The sequence below is a fragment of the Amblyraja radiata genome, chromosome 6 (assembly GCF_010909765.2).
Source record: "Amblyraja radiata isolate CabotCenter1 chromosome 6, sAmbRad1.1.pri, whole genome shotgun sequence".
Taxonomy (NCBI): domain Eukaryota; kingdom Metazoa; phylum Chordata; class Chondrichthyes; order Rajiformes; family Rajidae; genus Amblyraja; species Amblyraja radiata.
In genome coordinates, this window is record NC_045961.1 from 19,123,788 (window position 1) to 19,142,112 (window position 18,325).

Below are 18,325 nucleotides of genomic sequence, written 5' to 3' on the forward strand. Positions count from 1 at the left end.
ATTGTAATTCTTTCTTCAAAATTACCTGCTTTGTGCCCTCTTCAGAAATCCAATTCTTAATTATTTTTTTCTTATAAATTATCATCTCATTTCCAACCGCCTCTACAAATCCCTATTTGTGTTGTTTCCTTCTAAATATATCATCATCTTTTCCGTTCATCTCAATTTAATCTATGGTTTTTAAACAGCACTGAAGGTGCCAATGTTTTAAAAGGTGCAGATGTCTAAGACCATGTTGTACATCCTTCCTTGTCCTTTTTTTCAGAATTTGGCTTTTTTCATGGGCAGTCATACTACCATCCTCTTTCTCTCCTCATTTCACGCACAGGCCTTGCATGAATCTGTAGTCTTATCGAGAACCATATCAGCAATGGATATTCCTGCCATGTAATATGATCTCCAGGAATCTGGAGTATCTGTCGCTGACCGAAATTCTCCCTCATCCACACTGGCCCTTGACACATAATGTATATTCACAGTCAAATCCCAGATGTACACTGATAACATGCACTGCATTAGCATCCTTTGACTTCTCCACCGTTTAGAATCATGCAACAGGCCATTCAGCCAACTTGTCCATATGCACTTCCCTTATTAACCCCATCACCCAGAACTTAGTCCATAGCCCTCTCTGCCTAAGTATCGGAGGGAATTTTGTGCTATATCTGTACCCTATATCTGACTACTCAGATAAGCACAGGCACAAAATAAAATAGCTCATAGATCAGTGGTAAGTCAAACAAACAAGTCTGTTTATTAAAGGCCTTATCGATGCACATCGGAAACCCAAACTGTTTCGACAAGCCATTGTAACTGTAGCATTTTTATATCCTCATGACGCAACGGTTACTACAGTTGAAATAAACCATCATTGATTAATGTCTCTGTAACCTTCCATCTTTGTCTTTCCCCAGAGTTAACTTTAACCTTGCGTTTCTCGTAGTTTTGAAAATCTCTCTCCCAGATATCGAACAAATAGATATCATAAATGGCAATGTTCCTGTAGGGAGAATTGATGGGGTCTACTCGTTAAAAGAGGTTGTTCGTTAACCTTTGGGAAAAACAGTGACAAAGAGTAGCTGTAATCTCAAGATTGCAACAGATAAGAACCTAGGCAGAACTGCGAAGGACTATCTCTTTCCCCCCCCCCCCCACCCCCCCCTCTCCCCCAATAGATAAGAAAGCCTGCTTTCTCAGCATAATGTTTTAGCCATTTTAACTACATTCTATGTTGGCCATTTTCCAATCATGCTTTCCCAGTATGTGAGCCCTAGGGTTAATCATATTACAACCTACTCATCTTCCTTATAATTCTCAAAATTCCCGACAACACTAAGCAATTCAGAGGAACCTCTAGACACATCTTAAATGCTTTTTGTGACCTATCGTCAGGCAGTGCATTTCGGGTATTGAATGAAGTGAAGAAGGTCACCCTCATATCTCCTCGATGTCTCGACCCCTTCATCTATATTAATATCCTCTAGTTTTACAGTCATCCAGCAAGGAAATAGGCACTTTAGCCCAACACTGACGAAGATGCCGCATCTATGCTAATCCCACCTGCCTGCATAAGACCCATCCAAATGTACTTGAAATGTTGTTGAAGTACTTGCCTCAATTACTTTCTCTGACAGCTCGTTCCATACACCCACTCCCCACTGTGTGAGAATGTTACCATCTGGTTCCTATTAAATCTTTCCCCTATCACCTTAAGCCTATATCCTCTGAATATTGTTCCCCGTACTCTGGGTAAAAGACTCTGTGCATGAACCTCACCTATTCCCTCATGATTTTATACACCTTTATGAGATCACCTGTCAGCCTCCTGCGTGCCAAAGAATAAAGTCCTAACTTGCCCAACCTCTCCCTGAAGCTCAGGCCCTCAGGTCCTAGCAACATTCTCATAAACCATCTCTGCACTCTTTCTAGCTTAATGACATCCTTCCTATAAGAGGGTGATGAAAACTGAACACAATACTCCAAATGTGGCATCACCAATGTGTAGTACAATTTTGACTATAACATCCCAACTTCTATGCTCAATACTCTGACTAATGAAGGCCAAAGTACCAAATGCCCTTTTGAACAGCCTATCTACCTGTGATGCCACTTTCAGGGAACTATGTATTTGTACTCCTAGATCCTCTGCTTTGCAACACTCCACAAGGACCTGCCATTCACTGCGATGGCCGTGCCCTGGTTATATAATTAAATATCTGCACTTATCTGCATTAAACTCCAATAGCCATGCCTCAGACCACTTGTCCAGCTGATCAAGATCATGCTGTAATTTTTGGTAGCCATCTTTGCTATCAACATTGCCGCCCACTTTCGTGTCATCTGTAAACTTACTAATCATGCTTGTACATTTACATCAAAATTGTTCAAATAAAACACAAACAGCAATGGGCTCAGCACCAGTCACTGAGACACACCAGTAGTCACAGGCATCCAGTTTGGAAAAAATGCCCTTCCACCATCACCCTCTGTGTCCTTCCATGAAGTCAATTCTCTATCCAGTTGGCTAGCTATCTCTGGAGCCCATGTGGTATAACCTTCCAGAGCCATCGAATGTGCAAAACCTTTTTAAATGCCTTGCCTAAATCCATATGGAAAACATCTACAGCTTTGCCCTCCTCAACCTTTTTTGGTTACTTTTCTTTAAAAAAACTCCAAATGCATAAATATCTCATAATCTTCTGCAGTAGCCTGCCTACCACAGATGTTAGGCTCATTGGTCTATAGTTCCTTAGCTTTTCCTTCCAATTAAATAGAGGCACAATTTTAGCCATCCTCCAGTCTTCCAACACTTCACCAATGTGTAATGATAGTTCATTTTCCTCAGCTAGAGCATTTGCAATTTCTTCTCTGATCGGGCCCAAGAGATTTATCTATTTCAAGTGCCTTAGGACGTCCAGCACCACCTAATACAGACTCTTCTCAAGAAATCTCCATTAACTGTCCCAAGTTCTTCATGTCTTTCTTCATGGTAAAAACAGAGAGTATATGCTCAATGAGGGCCTTGCCCATCTCCTGTGGCTCCACACAGAGATGCCAGCTTTGGTTTCTGAAGGGTCCATTCTCTCTCTAGTTACCCTCTTTCCCTTACCATAATTGGTTTCTCATTAATATTATCTGCCTGAGCTATCTCATGCCCTGAATTCTTGTCATCACACTTTTAAAAGCATTCCACTTTCCTTTTGCCCGCAAACAACCTACTACAATCAACTTTAGCAAGTTCCTGTCTAATACCATCAAAGTTGGCCTTGCCCCAATTGAAAATTGTAAGTCTTTACCCTTAATCAACTTACAGCTAATATAACTGTGGTCAGCTAAGGCTTGCCCATTGAAACTTCAGTCACTTCAATCCCAGGCAACATCCTGGTGAATCTCCTCTGCGTTCTCTCCAGCACTTTCACATCCTTCTTATACATTGGTGACCAGATTGTATGCATTATTCCAGCTGAGGTCCAATCAAGGTTTTATTAAGTTGCAGCATTATCAAACATGCAGTACCTACCTCAACATGGAGTACCCGAATGAGTACCCGAGTATGAGTATGTGAATGTTTGAAGTTCTTTTAAATGGAGAGACACAGTAATCTCGTTGTATGTGACACATGCAATGACAATAAAGCATTCTGATTCTGATTCTGAACCAAGGAAGGTAGTAGCCGTATGCTTTCCAAACCAGTTAATGGATAAATGTACTTTGATGTCCCTCTGTTCTTCACTACTCCCTAATGTCCTGTCCTGGTGCAGGATTCCCAAAGATTAATGTATATATCCCAGCCTCAATAGTACTCTCATATGCATCATTGTACAAATGTACAATGATGTACCATTTATTTTGTCTATTTCGTCCAAAATATAATTGTCTCTCTGAAACCTGCCTATCTTCCAATTTATCAATGACTCTGCTAGGTTTTGCTCAAGTCTGTGGTAATCCCATTTACTGGCCTGCCCGCATCAATGCATTTTGTGGCCTCTTCAAAGAATTCGGTCAAGTTCTTGTACTCATCACTGGAGTATCTGAATAACAAGGACCCCTATGTCAGACTTTTATTTATTGACTATAGCTCCGCCTTCACTTCCAGAACTCATCTCCAAACTCTGGAGCTAGGAATCACCCCTCCCCCCCCCTCCCCCACCCGGCAACTGGATCTCCAACTTACTGAGACAGAGGCCACAAATCAATGGACACAGATGAGTAAACATCCTTGACATAATATTTAACACCCATGCCCTGCAATGATGCGTTCTCAGCCCTTACTATACTCCATATACATTCACAACTGTGTGGCTAAATTATGTTCTAACTCCATTTACAAGTTTGCAAATGACACCACTGCAGTGGCCAGATCTGGAACAATGATGAGAGGGAGTACAGGAACTTTCTTACTTGCACTTTCTCTGTTGCTCTAACACTGTAACACTATATTTTACACTAGTTTTTTTCTCTTATCATAAGCTGCTGTATTTGCGTATGGCCTGATTGTACTCGTGTATGTTGTGTGCTATCCAGTCGGATTATATCATGCAAAGCTTTTCACTGTATCACAGCACAGATAACATATGTGCAGTGTTCAGTTCAACAGAATATGTCCTTAACAAAACCATATTGGTTGCTTCTGATTAGCCCCTGCCTTTCTTGGGGATTATGAACCCTTTCCCTCAGAATTTTTTACCACCACTATTGTTAGGCTCACAGGTCAATAGTTACCGACCTTTTCTCTGCTGCCTTTGTTATAAAGGGGGATTACACTTGCTGCCATCTGGTACCTCACTTGAGTCTAGCAAAGATTTCACAATCTTAGCCAAAACCCCAGCAAACACTTCACTTGCTTCCCTCATAAAATATAAAGATTCACGTGTACCTCCTCAACTTCATATAGGGCATTTGGTGCTCCCAATCTGACCTTTCCTACAATAGCAAAGCAAAGTGGCGGATTTGCAGAGCACCTGCACTCTCTTCTCAATGACATTTCTACTATTACATTCTACTACCATAACCCTATTCCCAAAACAGCCTCTCCAACGGTGGCCTTCTCCAATGCCAGGGTGAGGCCTAATGCAAATTAGAGGGACACCTGGTATTCCACCTGCATAGCCTACAAACCAATGCTATGAACATTAAATCTTCCAATTTCAAGTAAACCTTACTGCTGCTGTGAACAAACCACCTCTTTGGATCTATCTGTGGTCTCCCACTTTTGTACCAGTTCCATATCCGCTTCCAACTCCCCATCACTCATTTTCAATCTCCCTCCTGGTTCCATCCATCCACACCTATACACTTTAGCTCTCCCCTTCCCAATCTGGTTCTGGTTGCGTCTGCTCTTCACCTCTTCCCAATGGTCTTCTGGCATAATAATCCCATCTATTTCCAGGAGATTTATTCACCTTTCAGGCAGCCAAGGCATAAATCATCTCCTCTTTATGGAGACGTGTACTAGACTTTCACCTTGCCCTTCACGGCTTGATGGCTTTATGGCCAAGTTTATGGATGATACGAAGATAGGTTGGGGGGCAGGTAGTGCTGACGATGCAGGGAGTCTGCAGAAGGTCTTGGACAGATTGGGAGAGAGGGCAATGAAGAAATGTAATAGAGTGTTACAAAGTGTGCAGTTATGTACTTTGCTACAAGGAATATTGGCATAGACTATTTTCTAAACGGGGAGAGGATTCAGAAATCGGAGGTACAAAGGGACTTGGGATTGCTGGTGCAGGATTCCCAAAGATTAATTTGCAGGTTGAGTCGGTAGTAAGGAAGGCAAATGCAATATTAGCATTCATTTAGAGAGGATCAAAATATAAAAGCATGGATGTAATGCTGAGGCTTCATAAACTGCTGGTTAGGCCACATTTGGAATATTGTGAGCAGTTTTGGGCTCCATGTCTGAGGAAGGATATGCTGACATTGGAGAGGGTCCAGAGCAGGTTTACGAGAATGATCCCAGGAATGATTGGGTTAATGTATGGGGAGCATTTGATGGCTCTGTATTCACTGGAATTTAGAAGGATGTGGGGAACTCATTGAAACCTACCAAAGGCCTGGATAGATGGACGTGGAGTACTGTCCAGTAGTGGGAGAGTCTAGGACCAGAGGGCACAGCCTCTGAATAAAAGGATGTACCTTGATGAATCCCCAACTGCAAAGTCGGATTCTTTTGTGAATATCGATGATATTTTGGACCTTACATATACCCTCTGGCTCCATGTGTATATTACCTGATTCCATGCTCTCCACCAAAGCCCCACAAGAAGTCTTGTCCCTTTACTGATTCCGATTCACTGAGAGATTCCTCCATCAAACTACCACCCGTGCTGAATACAAACAACTGCTGAAGGCTGGATGGCTGCTTGTAAAGTTGCCTTGCCTCCTTGCAGTTGTTTCAAGGCCAGACAGCAATGTCTGCCCGTCTCAGGTGGGTCACCACCTTAATATCGTTGTATGTTGTGTCTATTTACATGGCCACCACCATTTACCTCCACATTTGTCACATGTTTACACAACTATCTTGACGTGCCAAAGGTTAGCAGGAACAGACTCTTCAGCCCACAATGTCTGTACCAAATAAGATGCCAAGTTAATCTTATCTGCCATCACCCTCCATTCCTTACATATGCTTGTGCCCATATAAAATGTTCTTAAATGCCATATCTTACTTGCCTCCACCACCCCTGGCAGTACCTACAGGCATCCTCCACTCACCCAACACATCTCCAATAAACTTTCTCCTTGCCACCTTAAAGCTATGCCCTCTAGTCTTTGACCTTTCCCCAAGATTCTGACTGTCTATCCTATCTATGCCTCTCATAATTATATAAACTTCCACTAGGTCACTCTGATAGAAGTATATAAGATTATAAGAGGTAACAGTAGGATAGACAATCAATGTTCTGAAATGAAAATGGGACATACTTCTTGGAACGATATTATGGTATGTATCAGGTGCTGAAATACTGCAGACCGGTGGAAAATAACTAAAACTGCAGATGCCAGAATGTGAAACCAGAACAGAAAATTCTGGAGGATCTCAGCCAGTCAAACAGTATCTGTGGAAAAATAAACCAGTCAACGTTTTGGGGCAGCAGCCCCTTCCCACAGTGGCGGCCTCTTCCTGTAGCGACTGCCCATGCCCCCGGCCACCCCTTCCCCCAGCCGCCCCTTCCCCCAGTGCCAACTATTGCCTGGAAAAATACTACCAAACCGCAAATAATTTGAGATGAATTCTGAATATGTTTTTTTTTTGTGTGCAAATTTTTGTTTTTAGGTCTTTGGAAACTGGACGTTTGGCACCCTGGTTTTCACAGTGCTGGTATTTACAGTAACTCTGAAGGTATATTTCTCTCTGTGATTTTTGAAAATATATAGATGAGGATCAGAGCAATACTTTGGAGGGACGATAGTTCAGATAATCCATTCTTCATTCACATTAGTTGCGCTGAAAGCATTATCAATAGTTATTTCCGTTCATCAAGCACCTGACTTTAATTTAGTACAGAGATATAGCATGGAAACAGGCCATTCATCCCACCAATTCCATGCTGACCATTGATCACCTGTTCACATTAGTTCTATGTTATCGCATCAAATCTCCATACACACCAGGGGCAATTTTGAGGCCAATTAACCTACAAACCAGCACATCTTTAGGAAGGGGGAGGAGATCGGAGTGCAGGGAGGGAACCCACGCGGTCACAGGGAGAACGTGCAAACTCCACACAGACAGCACAGACACACAATACCGGATTTCTGGCCCTGTGAGGCAGCGGCTCTCCCAGATGCATTATTGTGCCATCCCATAATCAAATCCATCAATTTGAGAAAAGTTGGGAGAAAGATCTTGGGACTTGATATTTCCTTTTGCATGGTAGGATACACTCCAACAAAGATCAGCAAATTATTCTGCGTGTCCATAATGCAACAGTTGTGTTCAAAAGAAAGCTCATGTAATTAAAAATTGTGATATAAAAGAATTATGTAAATGGAGAAAACCGGATTCAGGGCGAGAGAGTTTCAGACTCACAATAACAACGCTATTTTTTCCCTGCAGGATTTTCAAATGTTAAAATCTTTTTAATAACCAAGCATAAAAAATCCAAGAGTTATATGTTATATTGTATAATGAAGTATAGTAATGTAAGTGGCAGTAGAAGCAATGGCTTGACAATTTCAATGTCCTCTTGTGATTAAAGTAGCAGCTGCGTTCTTAAGAAACAGTCGTGTCTGATTACTGCCGGGAGGTTACATGGAAAGAATGTTTTTTCCAAGACTGCTTTTTCTCTGCTTCCAACATAACTTTTAGTGGTTCTTTAGTTCCTGATCAAAATCATGTTGTAACCATTAGGCCTGCCTAAAGGGGCTGTCCCACTTGGGCGACCTAATTGGCAAGTTTAGAAGAGTTTGAAAAAATAACATGTTGAAGACCTCCTTCCACCTCCTTCGACTATGTTGAAGACTAGCTGCGTCAAGCTACGACTAACTTCGGGAAAATTGGACACCAAATAGTGGAGAGTGAAGACGACTTCCTTCGACCTCCCTTCGACTATGATGAAGACAATCTACAACTACCTTCGATTACCTGCGACTAACATGCCGACCTACCACGGCCTACTACGACTAAACCTACGAGTAAAAAATGTATCAATTTTTTTCCCATGGCGACCTTTTTTTACTCGCGGGTATTTTTTAACATATTGAAAAAAACGCCGTGACCTAACTGAGGCCTCGTGTACGCTGAGACCACTCTCGAGCATGAAGGAGAGTTACGAAGGCCTCCATCGACCTCGTGTCGACCATGCTGCGAGTATGAGTCGAGGGCAAACTCGCCAGACCTCGCGGATTAGGTCGCCCAAGTGGGACAGCCCCTTAATGCAAATGATGTCATAGAACATAAAACATAGATGAGCACAGCGCAAGGACATTTGGCCCACAATGTTTGCGCCGAACATGATTCCAAATTATCTGATCTCATCTGCACATGATCCATATCAGTCTATTCCTTGCACTTGTATGTGCCTATCTAAAAGCTTAAACTCCACTGTAGCATCTGCCTCCACCACCACCCCTGGCAATGGTTTCCTGCCCCCACCCTCCGTGTGGGAAAAAAAACTTGACCTGCATACCTCCATTAAACTTTTGCCTCTCACCTTAAAGCAATGCTGTTCCTCCAGTTTCACCCCGAGAAATATCCCTAAATCATCAATCCTGTTATATCCGATTCGCATAGTAGAAACATGTTATAGCTGAACTCACTGTATGGAGATATGGCATCATTTTGTAGTATGTAGACAGATTCTAAGGGGCGGTAAGATTCTAAGGGGAGCAAGAGGCAACCGCGGCTGACAAGGGAAGTTAGTGATGGAATAAAATTAAAAGAAAAGGTGTATAACATAGCAAAGAGCAGCGGGAAGCCAAAGGATTGGGGAACTTTCAAAGGACCATCAGAAGGGAACAAAAAGGGCAATACGGGGTGAAAAGATGAAGTACGAAGGCAAGCTGGCCAAGAATATAAAGAAGGATAGTAAAAGCTTCTTTAGGTATGTTGAGAGAAAACGATTAGTAAAGACAAATGTAGGTCCCTTGAAGGCAGAAACAGATGAAATTATTATGGGGAAGAAGGAAATGGCAGAAGAGTTTAACAGGTACTTTGGTTCTCTCTTCACTAAGGAAGACACAAGCAATCTCCCAGATGTACTAGAGGACAGAGGATCTAGGGAGACAGAAGAACTGAAAGAAATTTGCATTAAGCGAGAAATAGTATTGGGTAGACTGATGGGACTGAAGGCTGATAAATCCCCAGAGCCTAATGGTCTGCATCCCAGGGTACTCGAGGAGGTGGCTCTAGAAATTGTTGACGAATTGGTGATCATTTTCCAATGTTCTATAGGTTCAGGATCAGTTCCTGTGGATTGGAGGGTAGCTAATGTTATCCCACTTTTCAAGAAAGGAGCGAGAGAGAAAACGAGGACCAATTAGCCTGACATCGGTGGTGGAGAAGTTGCTGGAGTCAATTATTAAAGAAGTACTAATGGCGCATTTGGAAAGCAGTAAAAGGATTGGTCCAAGTCAACATGGATTTATGAAGGGGAAATCCTGCTTGACTAATCTTCTGGAATTTTTTGAGGATCTGACAAATAAAATGGATGAAGGAGACCCAGTGGATGTAGCGTAGCTGGACTTTCAGAAAGCCTTTGATAAGGTCCCAAACAAGAGATTAGTGGGCAAAATTAGGGTACAAGGTATTGGATGTAGGGTATTGACATGGTAGAGAATTGGTTGGCAGACAGGAAACAAAGAGTAGGAATAAACGGGTCCCTGTCAGAATGGCAGGCAGTGGCGAGTGGAGTGCCACAAGGCTCAGTGCTGGGGCTGAAACTATTTACAATATATATTAATGAATTAGATGAAGGAATTAAAAGTAACACTAGAAAATTTGCAGATGACACAAAGCTGGGTGGCAGTGTGAACAGCGAAGAGGATGCTAGGAGGTTGCAGGGTGACTTGGACAGGTTGAGTGAGTGGGCAGATGAATGGCAGATGCAGTATAATATAGATAAATGTGAGGTTATCCACTTTGGGGGTAAGAACAAGGAGGCAGATTATTATCTCAATGGTGTCAGATTAGGGAAAAAAGGAAGTGCAACAAGACCTGGGTGCCCTTGTACACCAGTCACTGAAGGAAAACATGCAGGTACAGCAGGCAGTGAAGAAAGCTAATGGCATGTTGACCTTCATAATGAGAGGATTTGAGTATCGGAGTAAAGAGGTCTTTCTGCAGTTGGACAGGGCCTTGGTGAGACCACATCTGGAGTATTGTGTGTAGTTTTGGTCTCCTAATTTGAGGAAGGACATCCTTGCTATTGAGGGCGTGCAACGTAGGTTGACGAGGTTATCCCCGGGATGGTGGGACTGTCATATGAGGAAAGATTGGAAAGACTGGGCTTGTATTCACTGGAATTTCGAAGAATGAGGGGGGAATCTTACAGAAACATATACAATTATAAATGGACTGGACAAGCTAGATGCAGGAAAAATATTCCCAATGTTGGTTAAGTCCAGAACCAGGGGCCACAGTGTAAGAATAAAGGGGAGGTCATTTAAAACTGATGAGAAAACAAAAATTCACCCAGAGAGTTGTGAATTTGTGGAATTCTCTGCCACGGAAGCCAGTGGAGGCCAATTCACTGGATGAATTTGAAAGGCGGTTAGATAGAGCTCTAGGGGCTAGCGGAATCAAGGGAGATGGGGAGAAGGCAGGCACGGGTTACTGATTATGGATGATCAGCCATGATCACAATGAATGGCGGTGCTGGCTTGAAGGGTCGAATGGCCTCCTCCTGCACCTATTTTCTATGTTTCTATATAATACTCATCAAATTAAGAAATAAGAAGTGTGCCAACTGATTTCAGGAGGAGATAAAACAGAAAATGCTGGAATAATTGAGCAGGTTAAGCAGCATCTGTGGTGAGAGAAGCAGAGTTCACGTGGACTTCTGGTCACCCAATTACAGGAATGAGGCTTTGGAGAGGATGAAGAAGAGATTTACCAGAATATTGCCTGCTTTATGGGGTGTAGGAAGGAACTGCAGAAGGTGATTTAAACTGAAGTTAGACACAAAAAGCTGGAGTAATTCAGCGGGTCAGGCAGCATCTCTGGAGAAAAGCAATAGGTGGCATTTTGAATCAAGTCCCTTCTGCAGACATGGAATCAGGGGAAAGGGAAACGAGAGATATAGGTGGTGATGTCGAGAGATATAGAACAACTGAATGAAAAATATGCAAAAAGCAACGATGATCAAGTAAAGGTGGAGAGCCATACAGCATGGAAACAGGCCCCGTGCCCCAACTTGCCCGTGCCGACCAAGATCACCCATCTAAACCAATCCCACTCCCCTGTGTTATGGCCCATATTCTTCTAAATCTTTCCTATCCGTGTCCATGTACCTGTCCAAATGTTTTTATAATGTCGTTATGGTATCTGCCTCAACTACCTCCTCTGACAGCTCGTTCCATGTACCCACCACCCTTTGTATGAAAAACTGTCCCCCAGGTTCCTATTAAATCATTCCCCCTCACCTTAAACCTATTGCCTCTGGTTCTTGATTCCCCTACAATGGATGAAAGGGTCTGTGCATTCAGCCTATCCCCCTCATGATTTTACACAACTCTGTAAGATCAGCCCTTGGCCTCCTGCGCTCCAGGTGGCTGTACAAGCAGATGAGATAGGTTTCATGAGGCAGCATGTTCGGCACAAAATTGCAGGCCAAAGGACCCATTCCTGTGCAATGCTGTTCTATGCTCTATGAATGGGAATTGCTTAGATGGGACATATTGGTCGGCCAAGAAATTGGGATGAATGGCCTGCTTCTGTGCTGCATTTTTATGCTATAACTGTGAGATTATGAAAATGAGCAAAAACAGCAGGATTGTTGTGGTGGACAACTTTAAGTTCCCAAATATAGACTGGGACTTACTCAGAGAAACAGGCTTAGATAGTGCTATATTTGTGTTGTGTATTCAAGTGAGCAAGGCTGTCCTATAGAAATGGCCAAATAAATGGCAGAAGGAGTTTAATACGAGCAAGTGTGAGACGTTGCAATTTGCTAAGTTGAATATTAGGTGAATTTATACGGTTAATGTCAAGAGCCTTAACAGCATTAATGTACAGAGGGATCTTGGGATTAAAGTCCATAGCTACCTAACAGTGACAACACCAGTAGATAGAGTAGCAAAGGTATATGGTATAGAGTGGAAACAAGGAACTTCAGATGCTGGTTTACAAAAACGAAACAAAAAGTAACTGTGGGTCAGGCAGCATCTCTGGAGAACATGGATAGGTGATGTTTCAGGTTGGGATCCTTCAGTCGAGAGGGGAAAGGAGATATGTGGGCTGAGTTTTTTTACCCAGAGGGTAGTGGCTGCCTGGAACCTGCTGCCAATGGTGATGGTGGAGGCAGATACGTGGCCTTTGGAGGTTTTAAGAGGTTTTTAGATCGACACCTGGATATTCAGGGAATGAAGGGATCCAGATCATGTGCATGCAGAGGAGGTCAAAACTGGCATCATTTTCAGCATGGACATTGTGGGCTGTTCCTGTGCTGTACTGTTCTATGCTCCATCGCTTTGTTTCAGCACTCTCATAAATCAGATTCTAATTATTGACATGTCTGTGTAGAAGACCTGGCAAGGTTAACTTGTTTAGATGGAGTTTTGTTCTGTTCAAATCCAGTGCATGGTCCATGCAGATTTGTCTTCCTTGATTATTTTTTCTCTAAACTTTCATTCAACTGAATGGTTTGGTATTGCTTTTTATTTTTTTTTTTTTTTTTTTTTTTTTTTTTTTTTTTTTTTTTTTTTTTTTTTGAAAATATTTTTTATTGGAGATAGGTACATAACCAAAATACATCATTACATGTCAATAATTATTACATTGTCTCCAATACTTTTTACCTTTTTTTTTTTTTAAACTAGATAGAACTAAAGAGATAGTTGAAGTAAAGAAAGAAAAGAAAGAGAAGAAAAACAAAAAAAAAAAACAACAAACAAAAAAAAACAAAAAAAAAAAAGGTAGTTAAAGAAGAATGGAAAAATTTGTTAAAATAAAAAAGACTTCATTCGAGATATATTCGTACATTTCAGAGTATAATATTTCATCCATTCTTTAGCCCGCGTGCTAGTCAGGTTCCTGTGCTGAACCATTCTGACCCTTTAAGTAATCAATAAAAGGAGACCATGTTCCAACGAATGATTCCTGTTTATCCAACAGGGAAAATCTGATTCTTTCCACGTTTAAGGTCTCCGTCATTTCTATAATCCACATTTTGATTGTGGGGGCCGTAGGGCCTTTCCAAAATTTTAGAATTAATTTTTTTCCTGTTATTAAACTATAATCAATAAAGTTTCTTTGTGTTGTTCTAAGTGTTTGATTTAATTCTAATATTCCGAGTATTATTAATTTTGGATCTGGGTCCAATTGTATGCTGGTTACTTTAGATATTATACTAAAAATATTTACCCAGAATTTTTTTATTTTTATACAGTTTGCAAACATATGAGATAATGTAGCTTCTAAATGTTGACATTTATCACATATAGGTGAGATATGTTGAAAAATTTTATGTAGTTTTGTTTTTGAATAATGTAACCTATGTATTACTTTAAATTGTATTAGAGAATGTCTGGCGTTTAATGAACACTGATGTATGTGTTGCAAACTTTCTTCCCAAGTATCTTTCGTTATTACTTGATTTAATTCTTTTTCCCATGTTTGTCTGTGTAAGTCCGTCGAGGGAATGTCACTGTCTAATAAAATATTGTATATATAAGATATTAATTTTTCTGTATTAGGATGTTTGTTCCAACATTCATCAAGAATTTCTGAATTTCTAATTCGAAAATTTTGGGAGTTCGATTTTACATAATCTCTAAGTTGAAGATATCTGAAATAATCATTTCCTCGAAGTCCATAAGTCTGTTGCAATTCCTGAAATGTCAGAAAAGTACCTTCCTTGTAAAGTTGTCCCATATTTTTAATTCCATAATTCTTCCATTGTGTAAAACCCCCGTCCAACCATGAAGGCTTAAACAAAGGATTATTCACAATTGGAAGAAAAAGTGATAAATTATCTAATTTTAATGTCTTTTTTAATTGTTTCCAGATTCGTATAGCACTAAATATTATAGGGTTTTCCCTATAAATTTTTTTGTTTAATTTAGACGTAGCAAATAATATCGAACCGATATCAAAAGGTAAACAATCTTCCTTTTCCATTTTTAACCAGTCTGGTTGATGATCTATTTCTTCCAACCAGAAATTCATATTTTTAATGTTAACTGCCCAGAAATAAAACAAAAAATTGGGTAAAACCAAGCCTCCATTTATTTTTGATTTACACAAGTGTCTTTTGTTTATCCTATGATTCTTATAATCCCAGATAAAATCATTAACAATAGAGTCCAATTTTTTAAAAAAGTTTTTTGCCAGATATATCGGAATTGTCTGAAAAAGATATAGTATTTGCGGTAAAAAAATCATTTTTATGGCATTGATTTTGCCTACCATTGAGATAGGAAGTGTTTTCCAGTATTGAATATTCTTATGTAGTTTGTTCAGTAATGGGGGGAAATTTGCTTTAAATAATGATGTATATATCTTAGTTACATAAATACCTAGATATTTAAATTTTTCATTTACTATTTTAAATGGAAATTGTTGTATTATCTGTTTGTTATGTTCCCTTATTGGCATAATTTCACTTTTATTCCAATTTATTCTGTATCCTGAAAGTGAACCAAATTGGGTTATTAGCTTTAATAAATTTGGAATACTAATTTCTGGTTTTGTAATGTAAATTAATACATCATCTGCGTATAGAGAAATTTTATTCACTGTGTCCTTTGTGTTATACCCATGTATTTCCGGATGCCCCCTAACTCTTTCTGCCAGTGGCTCAATAGCAAGCGCAAATAATAATGGAGATAATGGGCATCCTTGTCTACAACCTCTAGATAGGCTAAATTTAGGTGACAACCTTTGGTTTGTAAATATTCTAGCCGTGGGATTTGTATATAACAGTTTTATCCATGTACAGAATTTCTCCCCTAGCTGCATATTTTCCATCACCGAAAATAAATAAGGCCATTCGACCTGATCAAATGCTTTTTCAGCGTCAAGTGAAATTATTGCTAGATCTTCATTAATAATTCTCTTAGAATATATAATATTAAATAATCTTCTTAGATTATAATATGAGTATCGTTTCTGAATAAAGCCTGTTTGGTCAGGGTGTATTAATTTATTCATCACTGTACCTAATCTATGCGCTAGTATTTTAGTTAAAATTTTCTGATCTGTATTTAAAAGTGCAATTGCTCTGTATGATCCCGGGTCTTCCAGATCTTTATCAGCTTTAGGAATAAGTGTTATTATTGATTCATTTAACGTGTCTGGAAGTTTCTGTTGAGTATAGATATCCTCATACAGTCTTTGTAAACGTGGGCTAAGCAAATCCGGTGGCGCTATGGAGGCTTGAGTCCAGCGCCAACTAGCTCCGTGCCGAAGAAATTTAAAACGGGAGAAAATCGGGTCTTACCTGCAGCGATCGCGATCTGAACGGCTGCCTGCGTGACGTCATCAGGCGCGCGACTTTAAGATATGTCGTCGGTACAACATACCCCCCCCCGTGGGACAAAAAAAGCCGGTAAAGGGAGACCGCAGAAGGAAGAGGAAGGCCTTACAGAGGCCTCGACCTCAGTTACAACAACGGCCCAGGAAGACCCTTCGAAGAAAGCGAAACCGAAAAAGTCTGAAATGGAGGAGCTTAAAATTTTTCTCTCTGCAGAAATGAAAACTTTTGGAGAGAAGTTTGGAGAGAAGTTTAAAGAGGAACTTGACTCTTTTAAGGTAGATTTTAAAGCAGAAATGCTTTCTACCGTTAAACAAATGCTGGAAATCTGGAAGAAGACGAGGGAGGAAGAGATCAAGGATCAGATGGAAGTGCTGGAAACCAGGCTTGTTTCGGTGGAAACGAAGGTGGACCCCATTTATCACATACTTGATCAGCATAGAACAGTGATAACCGAACTTGAGAATTCGGTGACGACAAGTGTGGAAACAGTAAGTCGACTCCTTATTGAAAATCAACGCCTCTCCGATATGGTGATCAAATTAAATGATAAGTGTATTGATTTGGAGGGGCGTCAAAGACGTAAGAATCTAAGAATTGTAGGGGTGAAAGAAGGAAGTGAGAAGGAAATGGGTACGCGGGATTTTGTGGCAGACCTACTACAAAAAGCCTTAAAATTGGATCACAAACCTTCACTCGGTCGAGCTCATAGAGCGCAGGGACGTCGTATACAAGATGATGGCCGTCCAAGACAAATTATCGTAAAGGTACAATTGGATCATGAATTTGATGATTTAATGAAGAAAATTGTTCGAGGTGGACAGCTCCTTTTTGAAGGTGCGAGATTCAGTATTTATCGAGATTATCCGGCAGAAGTCTTCAAGAAAAGAGCGCTGTTCACTGAGACAAAGAGAATACTGAAGGAGGTACCTGATCTGAAATACAGTTTGTTTTACCCCGCAAGACTAAGAGTCTTCTACAAGTCCAAGGAGCACTTTTTTACAGACCATGAAAAAGCACTGGAATATGCCAAAAAAGTCAATAACACGACCACAGACGGAAGAATTTACATTACCCCTTAGGAGTCAAGCCAGATCTAAAAGGACCTTTAAAGTTCTTTTAAGAGCTTTAAGGACATTCGGAAACCGAAATGGACGGAGGACATTGGATAAAACCGTGATCTTTGTATTTTTGTTTATTAATCAATATTATTATCTGTATATTCATGCCTAACTATATATGTAACAACTAATACTTATTAAATATCTATATTACCACTAAAATTATTAACATTAACATTTCTCATAAAAATTTAATACTGTATATGATTGATAACAATGATTAATAATTAATAGTCTTTGATTAACGTAGAAATGAATTACATACTTATATTATATAGGAAGATATGCAAGAGGTAAATTAGATTACGTCATTAAAAAAGTTTAACGGTTTTTCTCTTTATTTTTCGATTTAAAATTAAAATTATAGATTTAGCGAAAAAATTAATATGATATGTGAGAATAATAACGTTGGGAATTTTTGCTATTTTTGAACTTTTCTGCAGGGTCACGTGTTTGTGTATGTATGCATATGGGTATATATGTATATATATGTATATGTATATATATATATATATGTGTGCATATTGTGTGTGTGTACGTATGGATATGTAAATAAGTTTGTAACTCCCAAAGAAGTTATTTGAATGTTAGAAATAATCTTTTTTTTCTTCGGGCACGGAGCTGGAAATTTTTTTTTTACAAAGGCTACGGAAGTCTTTAGAATTCTAGCCACGTTAGTGTGGCTATCACTAACTACACTAATTGTAGATGTAGTTCTTTCTCTTTCACCCTATACTAACCAACTCTATCACTTTTTTCACTTTAAATATTTTTATAATTTAATGTTAGAATGGAAAAATAAGACTAATACAAGGAGATGTGTTCGGAAGAGCGATGTATATGATTTCAAATTCATCTATTTGAGGTTCGGGAGCAGGGTCAGGTTCTATGTGTTGTACCTTCTGCTCGGTTATAGACCACCTTAGAAACAATATGCAAGATGTTAATATGATAAGAGGGGGTCAGGGAATAACATTTTGTAGTTGGAATGTCAAGGGAATTAATGAACCAATTAAGAGAGGTAAAGTTTTGGCGCATCTAAATTTAATCAAAACAGATATAATATTTCTA

General features: G+C 39.9%; 1 protein-coding gene across 3 annotated transcripts in view; it reads left to right on the plus strand.

The window, feature by feature from the left end:
* Nucleotides 1-18,325, plus strand: part of atp11a (ATPase phospholipid transporting 11A) — a 165,133-nt gene that overhangs the window by 106,526 nt on the left and 40,282 nt on the right. For all 3 annotated transcript variants that reach the window (XM_033022290.1, XM_033022289.1, XM_033022287.1), the window contains exon 26: nucleotides 7,277-7,342. In XM_033022290.1, the coding sequence (XP_032878181.1) occupies nucleotides 7,277-7,342 (66 nt within the window). The remainder of the gene's footprint in view (nucleotides 1-7,276; nucleotides 7,343-18,325) is intronic.